We start from the raw sequence: 21,230 nt of genomic DNA, 5'->3' as shown, positions 1-21,230 counted from the left end.
CAACAGAACAACTGAACTAAACAACAGAACAACTGAACTAAACAACAGAACAACAGAACAACTGAACTAAACAACAGAACAACTGAACTAAACAACAGAACAACTGAACATCTGAAATGAACAACAGAACAACTGAACATCTGAAATGAACAACAGAACAGAACAACAGAACAGAACAACAGAAGAACTGAAGAACAGAAGAACAGAACAGCAGAAGAACTGAAGAACAGAAGAACAGAAGAACAGAAGAACTGAAGAACAGAAGAACAGAACAGCAGAAGAACTGAAGAACAGAAGAACAGAAGAACAGAAGAACTGAAGAACTGAAGAACAGAAGAACTGAAGAACAGAAGAACTGAAGAACAGAAGAACAGAAGAACAGAAGAACAGAAGAACAGAAGAACTGAAGAACAGAAGAACAGAACAACAGAAGCACTGAAGAACAGAAGAACAGAACAGCAGAAGAACAGAAGAACTGAAGAACAGAACAACAGAACAACAGAACAACAGAACAACAGAACTGAACATCCAAGCAGGGTTGTATATTTTCTGCAGGGCATTGTAATCTCCACAAGCCTCTGGGAGGAGGCCGTGTGACATTGGCTGTGCGGTTCCTAATAGTGTGATGAATGTGGCTGGACCAAAGCAGAAACGTAGATGCGGTCTATTATATACTGGCTGTGTAGTAACCAGTCGATGGACCCAGTCTAGCAGAGGGGGGTGTGTGTGTGTGTGTGTGTGTGTGTGTGTGTGTGTGTGTGTGTGTGTGTGTGTGTGTGTGTGTGTGTGTGTGTGTGTGTGTGTGTGTGTGTGTGTGTGTGTGTGTGTGTGAAAGCACTTTCCTGCATGTGTTGGCATGTAGGGGGTTCTATCTAAATCCCCCAGAAATCCATGCGTTCATTTCTCTCACACTGGCTACATTCAATAGTGGGGGGGTGGGGGTTTGGGGGGGGGGGGGGGTTGGTAGATGCTTCAATAGTTGACTGAGCCCCTGGTGTCCACAGCACCGACCCAGGAGACTTTTAGCTTTCAGGTGCTGTGCGAGTCCAGAGCAACGGAGTCAGAACACGTCAGAAAGCAGGACTAGTGGAGGAATTACGGAGTCAGAACACGTCGGAAAGCAGGACTAGTGGAGGAATTACGGAGTCAGAACACGTCAGAAAGCAGGACTAGTGGAGGAATTACAGTCAGAACACGTCAGAAAGCAGGACTAGTGGAGGAATTACGGAGTCAGAACACGTCAGAAAGCAGGACTAGTGGAGGAATTACGGAGTCAGAACACGTCAGAAAGCAGGACTAGTGGAGGAATTACGGAGTCAGAACACGTCAGAAAGCAGGACTAGTGGAGGAATTACGGAGTCAGAACACGTCGGAAAGCAGGACTAGTGGAGGAATTACAGCCTATTTAACGGTTAGCGTCAGTTCCCTTTTAGGGAACATTATCCAATATTGAGTACAAAAACAACAACACTGTCGTCTACAAATATATGAAAAGGAAACAGAACCGACAGTGTTCAGTTGTTTTCTGTTAAATGGTTTGCTGAGACTTCAGCAGTGTATTGTCAAATGTATGACAATCAAGCTTTATCCAATGAAATGGCTCCTCTTGGGCAGTTCAATAGGTACACTATTCAGATTGCATATAGAACTGGCAGAAAGGGAAGGGTTCTAAATGCATCAAATCAAACAACTCACTGTTCATCGATACTCAGTGTAGACTTATATCACGTCGAAGATTAGAAGAAGATTTACCTCTGGCTCAGTAAACAACAACAACAACAACAACAACAAAAGCAACAGGAACAGCAACAGCAACAGCAACAGGAACAGGAACAGGAACAGGAACAGCAACAGCAACAGCAACAGCAACAGGAACAGGAACAGGAACAGCAACAGCAACAGCAACAGGAACAGGAACAGGAACAAAAGCAATAGCAACTGAGAACGGCCAACGGCCAACAGCCAAGACCCAACAACAACAACAGACAACAGCAACAATAAAACAGCACAAACAACAACAATAAAAAACCACAGCCAACAACAGCACAAACAACAACAACAACAACAGCCAACAACAGCACAAACAACAACAACAACAACAGCCAACAACAGCACAAACAACAACAACAACAACAGCCAACAACAGCACAAACAACAACAACAACAACAGCCAACAACAGCACAAACAACAACAACAGCCAACAACAGCACAAACAACAACAACAACTACAGCCAACAACAGCACAAACAACAACAACAACAGCCAACAACAACACAAACAACAACAACAACAACAGCCAACAACAGCACAAACAGCCAAAGTCCAACAGCTAACAGCAACAACAGTAACAGCAACAAGAGCAGCAAGGCCATTTCATAGGTACAGTACATATCTACTGAACCAATGAGTGGTAGTCACTAGCACAAACAGGACTACTGGACCAATGAGTGCTAGTCACTACGTACAGTACATATCTACTGAACCAATGAGTGCTAGTCACTAGGTACAGTACATATCTACTGAACCAATGAGTGGTAGTCACTAGCTACAGTACATATCTACTGAACCAATGAGTGCTAGTCACTAGCTACAGTACATATCTACTGAACCAATGAATGGTAGTCACTAGTTACAGTACATATCTACTGAACCAATGAATGGTAGTCGCTAGTTACAGTACATATCTACTGAACCAATGAATGGTAGTCGCTAGTTACAGTACATATGTAGCCACACAGTTTTTCCCCATTCGTCCATGAACACTTCTGCATGCGTGCGTGTGCGTGTGTGCGGGCGTGCGTGTGCGTGTGTGCGGGCGTGCGTGTGCGTGTGTGTGTGCGTGTGGCGCGTGCGTGTGTGTGTGCGTGTGTGTGTGTGTGTGTGTGTGTGTGTGTGTGTGTGTGTGTGTGTGTGTGTGTGTGTGTGTGTGTGTGTGTGTGTGTGTGTGTGTGTGTGTGTGTGTGTGTGAGTCTGACCCATTACCTGTTTGTGAGCATGGTCATAAGAGTTAATGTGGTTGTCAAACTCCTGATGCTTGTAGTACTGCTTGTCACACAGATCACAGTAGAAGTTGGCCTTCAGGTCCTCCAAGGCTTTGGCCATGGTCGACGTCCTCTCCTTCTCCGCGTAGTCCTGGAAGAAACAACAAGGACAACACCACCTCTGTCAGGGAGGGAATCAAACTATCTCAGCTCAGTGTCAGGGAGGGAATCAAACTATATCAGCTCAGTGTCAGGGAGGGAATCAAACTATTTCAGCTCAGTGTCAGGGAGTGAATCAAACTATCTCAGCTCAGTGTCAGGGAGGGAATCAAACTCTATCTCAGCTCAGTGTCAGGGAGGGAATCAAACTATCTCAGCTCAGTGTCAGGGAGGGAATCAAACTCTATCTCAGCTCAGTGTCAGGAGGGAATCAAACAACAGCTCAGTGTCAACAACAGCATCAAACTATTTCAGCTCAGTGTCAGGGAGGGAATCAAACTCTATATCAGCTCAGTGTCAGGGACGGAATCAAATTATATCAACTCAGTGTCAGGGAGGGAATCAAACTATTTCAACTCAGTGTCAGGGAGGGAATCAAACTCTATTTGAAATCAGTGTCAGGGATGGAATCAAACTCTATTTGAACTCAGTGTCAGGGAGGGAATCAAACTATATCAGCTCAGTGTCAGGGAGGGAATCAAACTCTATATCAACTCAGTGTCAGGGAGGGAATCAAACTCTACTTGAACTCAGTGTCAGGGAGGGAATCAAACTCTATTTGAACTCAGTGTCAGGGAGGGAATCAAACTATATCAACTCAGTGTCAGGGAGGGAATCAAACTCTATATCAGCTCAGTGTCAGGGAGGGAATCAAACTCTATTTGAACTCAGTGTCAGGGAGGGAATCAAACTATTTCAGCTCAGTGTCAGGGAGGGAATCAAACTATTTCAGCTCAGTGTCAGGGAGTGAATCAAACTATCTCAGCTCAGTGTCAGGGAGGGAATCAAACTCTATATCAGCTCAGTGTCAGGGACGGAATCAAATTATATGAACTCAGTGTCAGGGAGGGAATCAATCTATCTCAGCTCAGTGTCAGGGAGAGAATCAAACTATCTCAGCTCAGTGTCAGGGAGGGAATCAAACTCTATCTCAGCTCAGTGTCAGGGAGGGAATCAAACTATTTCAGCTCAGTGTCAGGGAGGGAATCAAACTCTATTTGAAATCAGTGTCAGGGATGGAATCAAACTCTATTTGAACTCAGTGTCAGGGAGGGAATCAAACTATATCAGCTCAGTGTCAGGGAGGGAATCAAACTCTATATCAACTCAGTGTCAGGGAGGGAATCAAACTCTTTTTGAACTCAGTGTCAGGGAGGGAATCAAACTCTATTTGAACTCAGTGTCAGGGAGGGAATCAATCTATCTCAGCTCAGTGTCAGGGAGGGAATCAAACTATATATCAACTCAGTGTCAGGGAGGGAATCAATCTATCTCAGCTCAGTGTCAGGGAGGGAATCAAACTCTATATCAACTCAGTGTCAGGGAGGGAATCAATCTATCTCAGCTCAGTGTCAGGGAGAGAATCAATCTATCTCAGCTCAGTGTCAGGGAGGGAATCAAACTCTATATGAACTCAGTGTCAGGGAGGGAATCAATCTATCTCAGCTCAGTGTCAGGGAGAGAATCAAACTATCTCAGCTCAGTGTCAGGGAGGGAATCAAACTCTATCTCAGCTCAGTGTCAGGGAGGGAATCAAACTATTTCAGCTCAGTGTCAGGGAGTGAATCAAACTATCTCAGCTCAGTGTCAGGGAGTGAATCAAACTCTATATGAACTCAGTGTCAAGTTTGTTTGGATATGTTAAGCTGCGTGTAGTGATCGCGTTTGGTGTCGGGGGACAAAATAAACGTGTGCACGATGGCGCACGATGACGCACACGCGCAGCCGGTTTGGGTTCTGTGTTGGGGAAGTAGGTTGAAGTGTGCTAAGGAAAAAATGGACTATGTACAGTGTCAATTTCCCCAAAATATAGCTCATATACACTGTTTCCCTGTAGCATACCGTATAGACATTGTTGACAACACTGAACATGCTCGTTTAGATGGCGTACCCCCCCTCCCCCAGCAGTCTTGTAATGCATGCAGACAACATGTCTGTGATTGGTGTGGTCTGAGACAACATGTCTGTGATTGGTGTGGTCTGAGACAACATGTCTGTGATTGGTGTGGTCTGAGACAACATGTCTGTGATTGGTGTGGTCTAGGTGAGACAACATGTCTGTGATTGGTGTGTTGTGAGACAACATGTCTGTGATTGGTGTGGTCTGAGACAACATGTCTGTGATTGGTGTGTTGTGAGACAACATGTCTGTGATTGGTGTGGTCTGAGACAACATGTCTGTGATTGGTGTGGTCTGAGACAACATGTCTGTGATTGGTGTGGTCTAGGTGAGACAACATGTCTGTGATTGGTGTGTTGTGAGACAACATGTCTGTGATTGGTGTGGTCTGAGACAACATGTCTGTGATTGGTGTGGTCTGAGACAACATGTCTGTGATTGGTGTGGTCTAGGTGAGACAACATGTCTGTGATTGGTGTGTTGTGAGACAACATGTCTGTGATTGGTGTGGTCTGAGACAACATGTCTGTGATTGGTGTGGTCTGAGACAACATGTCTGTGATTGGTCTGGTCTGAGACAACATGTCTGTGATTGGTGTGGTCTGAGACAACATGTCTGTGATTGGTGTGGTCTAGGTGAGACAACATGTCTGTGATTGGTGTGGTCTGAGTGTCTGTGATTGGTGTGGTCTGAGACAACATGTCTGTGATTGGTGTGGTCTGAGACAACATGTCTGTGATTGGTCTGGTCTGAGGCAACATGTCTGTGATTGGTGTGGTCTGAGACAACATGTCTGTGATTGGTCTGTCTGGGCAACATGTCTGTGATTGGTGTGGTCTGAGACAACATGTCTGTGATTGGTGTGGTCTAGGTAAGACAACATGTCTGTGATTGGTCTGGTCTGAGACAACGTGTCTGTGATTGGTGTGGTCTAGGTAAGACAACATGTCTGTGATTGGTGTGGTCTGAGACAACATGTCTGTGATTGGTGTGGTCTGAGACAACATGTCTGTGATTGGTGTGGTCTGAGACAACATGTCTGTGATTGGTGTGGTCTGAGACAACATGTCTGTGATTGGTCTGGTCTGAGACAACATGTCTGTGATTGGTGTGGTCTGAGACAACATGTCTATGATTGGTCTGGTCTGAGACAACATGTCTGTGATTGGTGTGGTCTAGGTGAGACAACATGTCTGTGATTGGTGTGTTGTGAGACAACATGTCTGTGATTGGTGTGGTCTGAGACAACATGTCTGTGATTGGTGTGGTCTGAGACAACATGTCTGTGATTGGTGTGGTCTAGGTGAGACAACATGTCTGTGATTGGTGTGTTGTGAGACAACATGTCTGTGATTGGTGTGGTCTGAGACAACATGTCTGTGATTGGTGTGGTCTGAGACAACATGTCTGTGATTGGTCTGGTCTGAGACAACATGTCTGTGATTGGTGTGGTCTGAGACAACATGTCTGTGATTGGTGTGGTCTAGGTGAGACAACATGTCTGTGATTGGTGTGGTCTGAGACAACATGTCTGTGATTGGTGTGGTCTGAGACAACATGTCTGTGATTGGTGTGGTCTGAGGCAACATGTCTGTGATTGGTCTGGTCTGAGGCAACATGTCTGTGATTGGTGTGGTCTGAGACAACATGTCTGTGATTGGTCTGGTCTGAGGCAACATGTCTGTGATTGGTGTGGTCTGAGACAACATGTCTGTGATTGGTGTGGTCTAGGTAAGACAACATGTCTGTGATTGGTCTGGTCTGAGACAACGTGTCTGTGATTGGTGTGGTCTAGGTAAGACAACATGTCTGTGATTGGTGTGGTCTGAGACAACATGTCTGTGATTGGTGTGGTCTGAGACAACATGTCTGTGATTGGTGTGGTCTGAGACAACATGTCTGTGATTGGTGTGGTCTGAGACAACATGTCTGTGATTGGTCTGGTCTGAGACAACATGTCTGTGATTGGTGTGGTCTGAGACAACATGTCTATGATTGGTCTGGTCTGAGACAACATGTCTGTGATTGGTGTGGTCTGAGACAACATGTCTGTGATTGGTGTGGTCTGAGACAACATGTCTGTGATTGGTGTGGTCTGAGACAACATGTCTGTGATTGGTGTGTTCTGGGTAAGACAATATTATTCTACTACGCTATACCAGATGCTTAATTCAGACAGAAACAGATGACACTATGATGCATGTTATTTACCCACAGATTTAATAACAGACACATTATTCACGTCCTCTTGATTTATTTACATATTTTGCAGCGAGGGATGTTTGTGGTCCTTCAATATAATGCTCCTTGAAAACCCCCGAATTCATATAGATCCTCATTTTCTCATTTTATTATTCTGTATTAAATATTGATTTACAGCTAAATGGGGGATGAGACTACTTTCACTAGGGTACAGATCATATTTCAAATCTAATTTATCTCACTCTCAGGGTATATGGAAACTCGTACATTGAAAGCTCTGTTGGATAGCGATAAGTATTAAACTTCCTATTCCCAAAAGGTGTCCTGTTCAAACATCCCCGTGGCAAGAGAAGAAGAAACTAACACCGTTCAGAATTTTAATCTATTTACACTTTATTCATTTATTCACTTCATTTATATCTCATTCTTATATATTATATATCTCTATATCTCATTCTTATATATTATATATCCCTATATCTCATTCTTATATATTATATATCTCTATATCTCATTCTTATATATTATATATCTCTATATCTCATTCTTATATATTATATATCCCTATATCTCATTCTTGTATATTATATATCTCTATATCTCATTCTTATATATTATATATCTCTATATCTCATTCTTATATATCTCTATATCTCATTCTTATATATTATATATCCCTATATCTCATTCTTATATATTATATATCTCTATATCTCATTCTTATATATTATATATCTCTATATCTCATTCTTATATATCTCTATATCTCATTCTTATATATTATATATCTCTATATCTCATTCTTATATATTATATATCTCTATATCTCATTCTTATATATTATATATCTCTATATCTCATTCTTATATATCTCTATATCTCATTCTTATATATTATATATCTCTATATCTCAGTCTTATATATTATATATCTCTATATCTCAGTCTTATATATTATATATCTCTATATCTCAGTCTTATATATTATATATCTCTATATCTCATTCTTATATATTATATATCTCTATATCTCAGTCTTATATATTATATATCTCTATATCTCATTCTTGTATATTATATATCTCTATATCTCATTCTTATATATCTCTATATCTCATTCTTATATATCTCTATATCTCATTCTTATATATTATATATCTCTATATCTCATTCTTATATATTATATATCTCTATATCTCATTCTTATATATCTCTATATCTCATTCTTATATATCTCTATATCTCATTCTTATATATCTCTATATCTCATTCTTATATATTATATATCTCTATATCTCATTCTTATATATCTCTATATCTCATTCTTATATATCTCTATATCTCATTCTTATATATTATATATCTCTATATCTCATTCTTATATATTATATATCTCTATATCTCATTCTTATATATTATATATCTCTATATCTCATTCTTATATATTATATATCTCTATATCTCATTCTTATATATTATATATCTCTATATCTCAGTCTTATATATCTCTATATCTCATTCTTATATATTATATATCTCTATATCTCATTCTTATATATTATATATCTCTATATCTCATTCTTATATATCTCTATATCTCATTCTTATATATTATATATCTCTATATCTCATTCTTATATATTATATATCTCTATATCTCATTCTTATATATTATATATCTCTATATCTCATTCTTATATATCTCTATATCTCATTCTTATATATTATATATCTCTATATCTCATTCTTATATATCTTATATCTCATTATATATATATATCTCTATATCTCATTCTTATATATTATATATCTCTATATCTCATTCTTATATATTATATATCTCTATATCTCATTCTTGTATATTATATATCTCTATATCTCATTCTTATATATTATATATCTCTATATCTCATTCTTATATATCTCTATATCTCATTCTTATATATTATATATCTCTATATCTCATTCTTATATATCTCTATATCTCATTCTTATATATTATATATCTCTATATCTCATTCTTATATATCTCTATATCTCATTCTTATATATTATATATCTCTATATCTCATTCTTATATATTATCTCATTCTTATATATTATATATCTCTATATCTCATTCTTATATATCTCTATATCTCATTCTTATATATTATATATCTCTATATCTCATTCTTATATATTATATATCTCTATATCTCATTCTTATATATTATATATCTCTATATCTCATTCTTATATATTATATATCCCTATATCTCATTCTTGTATATTATATATCTCTATATCTCATTCTTATATATTATATATCTCTATATCTCATTGTTATATATCTCTATATCTCATTCTTATATCTCTATATCTCATTATATTATATATCTCTATATCTCATTCTTATATATTATATATCTCTATATCTCATTCTTATATATTATATATCTCTATATCTCATTCTTATATCTCATTCGTATATATTATATATCTCTATATCTCATTCGTATATATTATATATCTCTATATCTCATTCTTATATATTATATATCTCTATATCTCATTCTTGTATATTATATATATATCTATATCTCATTCGTATATATTATATATCTCTATATCTCATTCTTGTATATTATATATCTCTATATCTCATTCTTATATATCATATATCTCTATATCTCATTCTTGTATATTATATATCTCTATATCTCATTCGTATATATCTCTATATCTCTATATCTCATTCGTATATATCTCTATATCTCATTCGTATATATTATATATCTCTATATCTCATTCTTATATATTATATATCTCTATATCTCATTCTTATATATCTCTATATCTCATTCTTATATATTATATATCTCTATATCTCATTCGTATATATCTCTATATCTCATTCTTATATATTATATATCTCTATATCTCATTCGTATATATCTCTATATCTCATTCGTATATATTATATATCTCTATATCTCATTCTTATATATTATATATCTCTATATCTCATTCGTATATATTATATATCTCTATATCTCATTCGTATATATTATATATCTCTATATCTCATTCTTATATATTATATATCTCTATATCTCATTCTTATATATCTCTATATCTCATTCTTGTATATTATATATCTCTATATCTCATTCTTATATATCTCTATATCTCATTCTTATATATTATATATCTCTATATCTCATTCTTGTATATTATATATCTCTATATCTCATTCTTAGCGCTGATGTGAAAAATCACAATCAAAAAATGAAGCTTTTGCAATAGATCCTCCTCAAAGGATAAAATGACACCGCGGCGAAATAGAAAATAAACTAAAAACCTGAACACCTGGTGGACAATAGGGCTTCTCATGATATTATTTCCTGAAATGTAATTCAATGGTGCGTTTTCACACAGCGATACGATTCAACTTCAAACAGCTGAAACAGTTTAACCTCGAGCTGAACTTTCATTGGATAGCCATGGGTCTTGTGTCCAAAATGGCTCCCTGTTCCCTGTGCACACTGCGCTTACTTGTAACAAGAGCCCTACTACGGGTTACTATATTTGGGACAGTGTTCAGATTCAAACCCTCTGCTTTTAAACTATCACATCTCATCCTGACTATTTTGTCCAGTTGGCTCATATCTGAACTGAAGAGGCTTCGTGGTGCTATTACCCCCCCCCCCTCAATCAGTTCGGGGGGAGCCAAAGTGCCTCAAATTGCTGTGCGATAATATTGTCATTAACGGGGGGAGAGAACCCACTCAGGCTATTGTGTGGGGTCAGTCCCGACATGGACCTCACCACTTTACGCTGATATCACAGCCCATTACAGACCCAGAGAGATGTAATGGGGTGTGTGTGTGTGTGTGTCTCTGTCTTTGTGTGTGTCTCTCTGTGTGTCTGTCTCTCTCTGTGTGTGTGTGTCTCTCTGTCTTTGTGGGTGTGTCTCTGTGTGTGTGTCTCTCTTTGTGTGTGTGTCTCTGTGTGTGTGTGTTGTGTCTCTCTCTGTGTGTGCGTGCGTGTGTGTGTCTCTCTCTGTGTGTGCGTGCGTGCGTGTGTGTGTCTCTCTGTGTGTGTGTGTCTCTCTCTCTGTGTGCGTGCGTGTGTGTGTCTCTCTCTGTGTGTGCGTGCGTGCGTGTGTGTGTGTGTGTGTCTCTCTGTGTGTGTGTGTGTGTCTCTCTCTGTGTGTGTGTGTGTGTGTCTCTCTCTGTGTGTGTGTGTGTGTGTCTCTCTCTGTGTGTGCGTGCGTGTGTGTGTCTCTCTCTGTGTGTGCGTGCGTGCCTGCGTGCATGTGTCTCTCTCTGTGTGTGTGTGTCTCTGTGTGTGTGTGTGTGTGTGTCTCTCTGTGTGTGTGTGTGTGTGTCTCTCTCTGTGTGTGTGTGTGTGTCTCTCTGTGTGTGTGTGTGTGTCTCTCTCTGTGTGTGTGTGTGTGTCTCTCTGTGTGTGTGTGTCTGTGAGCGCACCAAGCATTCAAAAGAGCCGGTAAGCTGTGAAAATGCCCTGCACTAATGCACTAGGTATTATATATAAATATATATACCAGACCACCAAACAAGTGATCTTGATTGACCTGCTTCACGCAGAGATAAACTGTTAAACTATTACCAGTTACTACTAACTGCTACTGCTCCTAATGGATAGGTGGTGTAAATGTGGATTAGCATTGCATCAAAGGCACTCAATAACAAGTAACCTCAATATATTGGATTCTTCGGTTAGGTTACAAGTACCGGCCCATAACAACAACATGTTACCTGAATACATACTGAGTGTACAAAACATTGAGAACACCTGCTCTTTCCTTGACATAGACTGACCAGGTGAATCCAGGTGAAAGCTATGATCCCTTATTAATGTCCCTAGTTAAATCCACTTTAATCAGTGTAGATGAAGGGTTAAAGAAGGACTGTATAGCTTTGAGACAGCTGAGACATGGATTGTGTGCCATTCAGAGGGTGAACGGGAAAGACAGAACATTTATTTTTTATTTATTTACTACTAGGCAAGTCAGTTAAGAACAAATTCTTATTTTCAATGATGGCCTAGGAACAGTGAGTTAACTGGTCTAGGAACAGTGGGTTAACTGCCTGTTCAGGGGCAGAACGACAGGGGATTTGAACTTGCAACCTTCCGGTTACTAGTCCAATGCTCTAACCACTAGGCTACCCTGCCGGCCCTGCCTTTGAATGAGGTGTGAAGTAGGCACATTGCTTTTGTCAAGAAGTCCCACCCTGTATCAATAACAAGGAACCTGGATATATACATTATGGATTATTTGGTTAGGTTACTATTACCCGTCTGTATCAATAACAAGGAACCTGGATATATACATAATGGATTATTTGGTTAGGTTACTATTACCCGTCTGTATCAATAACAAGGAACCTGGATATATACATTATGGATTATTTGGTTATTACTATTATGTATCAATAACAAGAACCTTATTTTATGGATTATTTGGTTAGGTTACTATTACCCGTCTGTATCAATAACAAGGAACCTGGATATATACATAATGGATTATTTGGTTAGGTTACTATTACCCGTCTGTATCAATAACATGTGACATGGATATTTTTGTATTATTATGTTGTTATGTTACGAGTACCGGCCGCAAAACCCATTGTGGCTGATGGAGGAGCCCACGCGTCAGCCACCCTAGAGGCCCGATGATCCGTGCCTAAGGCAGAATCTGAGGCAAATCCCGCTAGGAAGGAGTCAGGAAAGGGGACGATAGCACAGGAAACTCCGAAGCCAGGAGGGGGTGAAGCTGTTTGACAACTGGATTTATGTCGTTGGTTCCCAATGCCAAAGAAGCCCCTACTCGCCACGGGCCGCTTCCCTCCTCTAAGGGTGAAGTGCTTCCATGGTTGGGCAGTAGGAAGGGTGACAGCATGATCCACTAAATGATGGTCCTACCCCATTTTCCAGGGCGGAAACTTCTTTGGGGTAAGGTCACCAGAGGTCACCGGAAGGCATTGGCCATTCAGTCAATCAGAGTTGACATGGCGGTGATATTCTCAACACATCGGAACGGCATCCTGTGAAGTAGAGAAGGAGATGACAGGCGGTGTGCTTTCCCCGGGGGATTGTGCAAGTTATTCATCTGTTTGTTAATAAGAGTAGCCACTTCTTTCCCTACGGTCCTCTGCCAGCAAACATGTGTTGCATCAGAAGTCTGGTTGGTCCACACCGGTTGGTCCACACCGGTTGGTAATCACCGGTTGGTCCACATTGGTTGGTAATCACCGGTTGGTCCACACCGGTTGGTCCACATTGGTTGGTAATCACCGGTTGGTCCACATTGGTTGATCCACATTGGTTGGTCCACACTGGTTGGTCCACACTGGTTGGTCCACATTGGTTGGTAATCACCGGTTGGTCCACATTGGTTGATCCACATTGGTTGGTCCACACTGGTTGGTCCACATTGGTTGGTCCACATTGGTTGGTCCACACTGGTTGGTCCACACCGGTTGATCCACATTGGTTGGTCCACATTGGTTGGTCCACACTGATTGGTCCACACCGGTTGGTCCACATTGGTTGGTCCACACCGGTTGGTCCACACCAGTTGGTCCACACCGGTTGGTCCACACCGGTTGGTCCACATTGGTTGGTCCACATTGGTTGGTCCACACTGGTTGGTCCACACTGGTTGGTCCACACTGGTTGGTCCACATTGTCCTGGAAGAGACCGTTTTAAATACAGCTCCTGCACAAAATGCTACATTTTCCCTCTGAACGGGAGAAGCCTCCAACGAGAAAAAAACATTGCAACAGAATCCATGTCAGAGATAATGATTTACATAGCAACAGAATCCATGACAGAGATAATGATTTACATAGCAACAGAATCCATGTCAGAGATATTGATTTACATAGCAACAGAATCCATGTCAGAGATAACGATTTACATAGCAACAGAATCCATGTCAGAGATAACGATTTACATAGCAACAGAATCCATGTCAGAGATAACGATTTACATAGCAACAGAATCCATGTCAGAGATAACGATTTACATAGCAACAGAATCCATGTCAGAGATAATGATTTACATAGCAACAGAATCCATGTCAGAGATAATGATTTACATAGCAACAGAATCCATGTCAGAGATAATGATTTACAAAGCAACAGAATCCATGTCAGAGATAATGATTTACATAGCAACAGAATCCATGTCAGAGATAACGATTTACATAGCAACAGAATCCATGTCAGAGATAATGATTTACAGGCAGAGCAACATAATCCATGTCAGAGATAATGATTTACATAGCAACAGAATCCATGTCAGAGATAATGATTTACAAAGCAACAGAATCCATGTCAGAGATAACGATTTACAGGCAGAGAAACAGAATCCATGTCAGAGATAATGATTTACATAGCAACAGAATCCATGTCAGAGATAATGATTTACAAAGCAACAGAATCCATGTCAGAGATAACGATTTACAGGCAGAGAAACAGAATCCATGTCAGAGATAATGATTTACATAGCAACAGAATCCATGTCAGAGATAATGATTTACAAAGCAACAGAATCCAATAACCAGGCAGAGAAACAGAATCCATGTCAGAGATAACGATTTACATAGCAACAGAATCCATGTCAGAGATAATGATTTACATAGCAACAGAATCCATGTCAGAGATAATGATTTACATAGCAACAGAATCCATGTCAGAGATAACGATTTACATAGCAACAGAATCCATGTCAGAGATAATGATTTACATAGCAACAGAATCCATGTCAGAGATAACGATTTACATAGCAACAGAATCCATGTCAGAGATAACGATGTACATAGCAACAGAATCCATGTCAGAGATAACGATTTACATAGCAACAGAATCCATGTCAGAGATAACGATTTACATAGCAACAGAATCCATGTCAGAGATAACGATTTACATAGCAACAGAATCCATGTCAGAGATAACGATTTACAAAGCAACAGAATCCATGTCAGAGATAACGATTTACATAGCAACAGAATCCATGTCAGAGATAACAACAGAATCCATGTCAGAGATAACGATTTACATAGCAACAGAATCCATGTCAGAGATAATGATGTACATAGCAACAGAATCCATGTCAGAGATCATGATTTACATAGCAACAGAATCCATGTCAGAGATAATGATTTACAAAGCAACAGAATCCATGTCAGAGATAACGATTTACAGGCAGAGAAACAGAATCCATGTCAGAGATAATGATTTACAAAGCAACAGAATCCATGTCAGAGATAACGATTTACATGCAGAGAAACTGTAAAACAAATCAGTAAAATGAAACAAATAGACTCTAGCCAGTTATACTAAACGTTCTGCAACAAACATTTGACTTTCAACAATTTGTGCATTCGTGATACCATTCCATTCATTCCATTCTAGACATTACTATGATCCCGTCCTCCCCAGTTAAGGTACCACAAGCCTCCTGTGGTTGGGTGCGTTCAGACTATAATCAGAGCATTGTCTTCTTCAAATTTGTTTGCCTTGTTTGGAAATTGCTTTAAAGCGTGATGGTACCAACTTCAGATGAGTCGTGTGGGGCTCATGGGGGTCGTAGAGCAAAATAGAGAACACCTTCGTGTTTGTCAGAGTCCCTTCTTTCAGTTATTAGATCAAACCATTCCGGCGGATAGGTATGGATTGAGGAGTTTGGTGGCACCTTAATTGTGGAAGAATCGGCTTGTACTAAAGGCTGGAGTGGAATTAGTGGAACGGTGTCAAACACATGGTTTACCTGATTGAGATGCAGCCCATGTAAAATAACAGATATCTCTAGTTTAAACTGACAGATTTTGATGGTTCTGTTTTGTATTATGTTAATTAGTTTGATGCACGGTTTTGACAATAGAATCTCTAAGTTTAAATGTATTTTTATTTCTATTTAACTAGGCAAGTCAGTTAAGAACAAATTCTTATTTACAATGACTGCCTACCGAGGATCAGTGGGTTAAACTGCCTTGTTCAGGGGGCACAATGCCATATTATTACCTTGTCGGGGATTCGATCCAGCAACCTTTTGGTTACTAGCCCAACGCTCTAACCACTAGGCTTCCTGCCACCCTAAATATACAGTTCACCTGTTATCAAATAAAAAGCATGTGACAAATAACATTTGTTTGGATTTGATATGGGGATTGAAGTGTTATAGGGGAGAGGAGGGGAGAGGAGAGGAGGGGAGAGGAGAGGAGAGGAGAGGAGGGGAGGGGAGGGGAGAGGAGAGGAGAGGAGAGGAGGGGAGAGGAGAGGAGAGGAGAGGAGGGGATGGGAGGGGAGAGGAGAGGAGGGGAGAGGAGAGGAGAGGAGAGGAGGGGAGGGGGGAGGGGAGGGGAGAGGAGAGGAGAGGAGAGGAGAGGAGGGGAGAGGAGAGGAGAGGAGAGGAGAGGAGAGGAGAGGAGAGGAGAGGAGAGGAGAGGAGAGGAGAGGAGAGGAGAGGAGAGGAGAGGAGAGGAGAGGAGAGGAGAGGAGAGGAGAGGAGTACAAAGCAGAGTTTAGGCAATTAAACAACAACAACAAAAATGGTGGCTGAGAAAGTAGAGTGAAGCTGTGAAGTCATTTACACTGCAGATATATCTGATCACCGTCGGGGGATAAATGATAGATCTAACCACTGTCAGGGAATAAATTATAGATCTAATCACCATCAGGGAATAAATGATAGATCTAACCACCATCCGGAATAAATGATAGATCTAATCACTGTCAGGGAATAAATTATAGATCTAATCACCATCAGGGAATAAATGATAGATCTAATCACCATCCGGAATAAATGATAGATCTAATCACTGTCAGGGAATAAATGATAGATCTAATCACCATCCGGAATAAATGATAGATCTAATCACTGTCAGGGAATAAATGATAGATCTAATCACCATCAGGGAATAAATGATAGATCTAACCACCATACGGAATAAATGATAGATCTAATCACCATCCGGAATAAATGATAGATCTAATCACCATCAGGGAATAAATGATAGATCTAATCACCATCAGGGAATAAATGATAGATCTAATCACTGTCAGGGAATAAATGATAGATCTAATCACCATCAATAAATGATAGATCTAATCAAATGATAGATCTAATCACTGTCAGGGAATAAATGATAGATCTAATCACCATCATAAATGATAGATCTAATCACTGTCAGGGAATAAATGATAGATCTAATCACCATCCGGAATAAATGATAGATCTAATCACCATCAGGGAATAAATGATAGATCTAATCACTGTCAGGGAATAAATGATAGATCTAATCACCATCAGGGAATAAATGATAGATCTAATCACCATCAGGGAATAAATGATAGATCTAATCACTGTCAGGGAATAAATGATAGATCTAATCACCATCCGGAATAAATGATAGATCTAATCACCATCAGGGAATAAATGATAGATCTAATCACTGTCAGGGAATAAATGATAGATCTAATCACTGTCAGGGAATAAATGATAGATCTAATCACCATCCGGAATAAATGATAGATCTAATCACTGTCGGGGAATAAATGATAGATCTAATCACTGTCAGGGAATAAATGATAGATCTAATCACCATCTGGAATAAATGATAGATCTAACCACTGTCAGGGAATAAATGATAGATCTAATCACTGTCAGGGAATAAATGATAGATCTAATCACCATCAGGGAATAAATGATAGATCTAACCACTGTCAGGGAATAAATGATAGATCTAATCACCATCCGGAATAAATGATAGATCTAGCTAGTTACACCGCACTGGTCTGGCAGAGGTAGCCTCAGAAAAGGTCCCCCTTCACTCCCCCAGGAACTATACTGCAGAACACAGAGGGTTTGGACTCAAAAGGTACCTCTGTAGCAGGAAAGGAGAACCGAGGTTTATAGCAGCCGTCTGTCAGCCACTAAAGGGTTTTCAGTCTGCCTCTATAGCAGGAAAGGAGAACATTCCACACCATTGTTGTCTGATATGTACAGGGAAGAGAACATTCTATACCATTGTTGTCTGATATGTACAGGGAAGAGAACATTCCATACCATTGTTGTCTGATATGTACAGGGAAGAGAACATTCCATACCATTGTTGTCTGATATGTACAGGGAAGAGAACATTCCATACCATTGTTGTCTGATATGTACAGGGAAGAGAACATTCTATACCATTGTTGTCTGATATGTACAGGGAAGAGAACATTCCATACCATTGTTGTCTGATATGTACAGGGAAGAGAACATTCCATACCATTGTTGTCTGATATGTACAGGGAAGAGAACATTCTATACCATTGTTGTCTGATATGTACAGGGAAGAGAACATTCTATACCATTGTTGTCTGATATGTACAGGGAAGAGAACATTCTATACCATTGTTGTCTGATATGTACAGGGAAGAGAACATTCCATACCATTGTTGTCTGATATGTACAGGGAAGAGAACATTCCATACCATTGTTGTCTGATATGTACAGGGAAGAGAACATTCCATACCATTGTTGTCTGATATGTACAGGGAAGAGAACATTCTATACCATTGTTGTCTGATATGTACAGGGAAGAGGACATTCCATACCATTGTTGTCTGATATGTACAGGGAAGAGAACATTACATACCATTGTTGTCTGATATGTACAGCGTTCATCTGTCAGGGTTTTCACACTTTGTCTGTAGAAAGATCAGACGTCTGGTAGTGTGACAGCTTTATCTTTCAGTTTAGATATGGAGGTTTGTGTGATGGGTTTGTCCCTGCTCTCTCCGCACAGCGCTAGGCTAACACAGCATGAGTTTTCCCTCTGCAGAGGCTAATGCTAACCCACACGGCATGATTTTTCCCTCTGCGGAGGCTAATGCTAACCCACACGGCATGATTTTTCCCTCTGCAGAGGCTAATGCTAACCCACATGGCATGATTTTTCCCTCTGCAGAGGCTAATGCTAACCCACACGGCATGATTTTTCCCTCTGCAGAGGCTAATGCTAACCCACACGGCATGATTTTCCCTCTGCAGAGGCTAATGCTAACCCACACGGCATGATTTTTCCCTCTGCCGAGGCTAATGCTAACCCACACGGCATGATTTTTCCCTCTGCGGAGGCTAATGCTAACCCACACGGCATGAGTTTTCCCTCTGCAGAGGCTAACGCTAACCCACACGGCATGAGTTTTCCCTCTGCGGAGGCTAATGCTAACCCACACGGCATGATTTTTCCCTCTGCAGAGGCTAATGCTAACCCACACGGCATGATTTTTCCCTCTGCGGAGGCTAATGCTAACCCACACGGCATGAGTTTTCCCTCTGCAGAGGCTAACGCTAACCCACACGGCATGAGTTTTCCCTCTGCGGAGGCTAATGCTAACCCACACGGCATGATTTTTCCCTCTGCAGAGGCTAATGCTAACCCACACGGCATGAGTTTTCCCTCTGCAGAGGCTAATGCTAACCCACACGGCATGAGTTTTCCCTCTGCAGAGGCTAACGCTAACCCACAGGACACTGCACAGCTCCAGACCCTTTCTCCCTCCCTCTGAGAGAAGTGTATTATTATTAATCAAGGTAATTGTATTATTCCCCTGAGCTCAGAGCACAGAGAGGCCCCAGACATGGACTAATATGGAACATAATCTCACACTGTTTAACCCTGTCTCATTGACTAAAGCTGACGCTGTGTGAAAATGAATATATTTAGCTAACCGTTTTGAAACATTTGCCTCTTTTGTTTCATTTTGTTTGAGTTATTTCCAATCAGGCATTACATTAGAACATCAAAAGACGGAGTATTTATAAACCAGAGGATTACGGGGTGTCGTAAAACAAATCCCAACAGAGCTGCCACACAGGGGCTGCATGCTTGCAGACTAGAACTGTATGAATAGCAGCACACTTACTGTTGGAAGAAAAATAGAGTACACAAGAACAACTCTGCTGCAATGTAACATGAAGTATAACATTTGATATTAGTACCTCCGTGTGGTGTAGCCAACCGGGAGTGAGATAACGCTATGGTCTTGCCTACATAGGCCATCGCGCTTGTTTGACCATCACACTTGTTTTCACTGATATTGATGAGTGACCTCTACTCAAGGTTGAGGAACCAGAGGGTCACAAGAGGTTTGGAAAAGGGTGGGAGTGTAAAAGACAACGCAACCCTGTGATAAAGGTGTATCACAACACACTGATGGAATAGATATGTTTTCAAAAGTCTCTGTTTTGATGGTTTTGATTGATGTTTTTCCACAGAAAAGGTGGAGGGGGGGGGGTGGAATTCAAATAAACATTTAGCCTAACAAGCCAGAGGTTGATAACCAGGAGTCATAATATTATAATATTATAATATAATATCATGAAAATGAATAAAGATCTGGAGAGTTCATATTTATTCATTCGTGAATAAATCTAGAACCCCCTTAAAATGACATATTGCCAAAGGAAAATAGAATATATAATTTATTTCTAAACTATTATATTTCAGAGATGCTTGCCTAATTTAGCAGGAAATAGATAACTGAAATTATTAGCTTTGCAAATTGTATTCAGAAAATGCCGTTATGAACTGAAACAGTCTGGGACTTGAAACAGTCTGGGACTTGAAACAGTCTGGGACTTGAAACAGTCTGGGACTTGAAACAGTCTGGGACTTGAAACAGTCAGGGACTTGAAACAGTCAGGCACTTGAAACAGTCTGGGACTTGACACAGTCTGGGACTTGAAACAGTCTGGCACTTGAAACAGTCTGGGACTTGAAACAGTCTGGGACTTGAAACAGTCTGGGAAATGTCTCAAGTACTACTGTGTCTGCCTCATCTTCTGGGTTCTGCCGACTATTCGTGGCTCAGTTGGTTAAGTGACTGTTTCTCACTCCGGAGACCCAGGTTCGTAACCGGGTCC

The 21,230-nt window shown here is 40.1% G+C and overlaps 1 protein-coding gene across 1 annotated transcript in view; it reads right to left on the bottom strand.

Moving 5' to 3' along the window:
• LOC124044481 overlaps nucleotides 1-21,230 on the bottom strand; it is a 192,066-nt gene that overhangs the window by 24,679 nt on the left and 146,157 nt on the right. Inside the window, exon 2 of the mRNA XM_046364110.1 lies at nucleotides 2,984-3,133. Coding sequence (XP_046220066.1) covers nucleotides 2,984-3,133 — 150 coding nt within the window. The remainder of the gene's footprint in view (nucleotides 1-2,983; nucleotides 3,134-21,230) is intronic.

This window comes from Oncorhynchus gorbuscha, linkage group LG09 (genome assembly GCF_021184085.1).
Source record: "Oncorhynchus gorbuscha isolate QuinsamMale2020 ecotype Even-year linkage group LG09, OgorEven_v1.0, whole genome shotgun sequence".
Classification (NCBI taxonomy): Eukaryota; Metazoa; Chordata; class Actinopteri; order Salmoniformes; family Salmonidae; genus Oncorhynchus; species Oncorhynchus gorbuscha.
The sequence above is the reverse complement of the archived record's forward strand: the minus strand, read 5'-3'. Positions and strand labels throughout refer to the sequence as shown.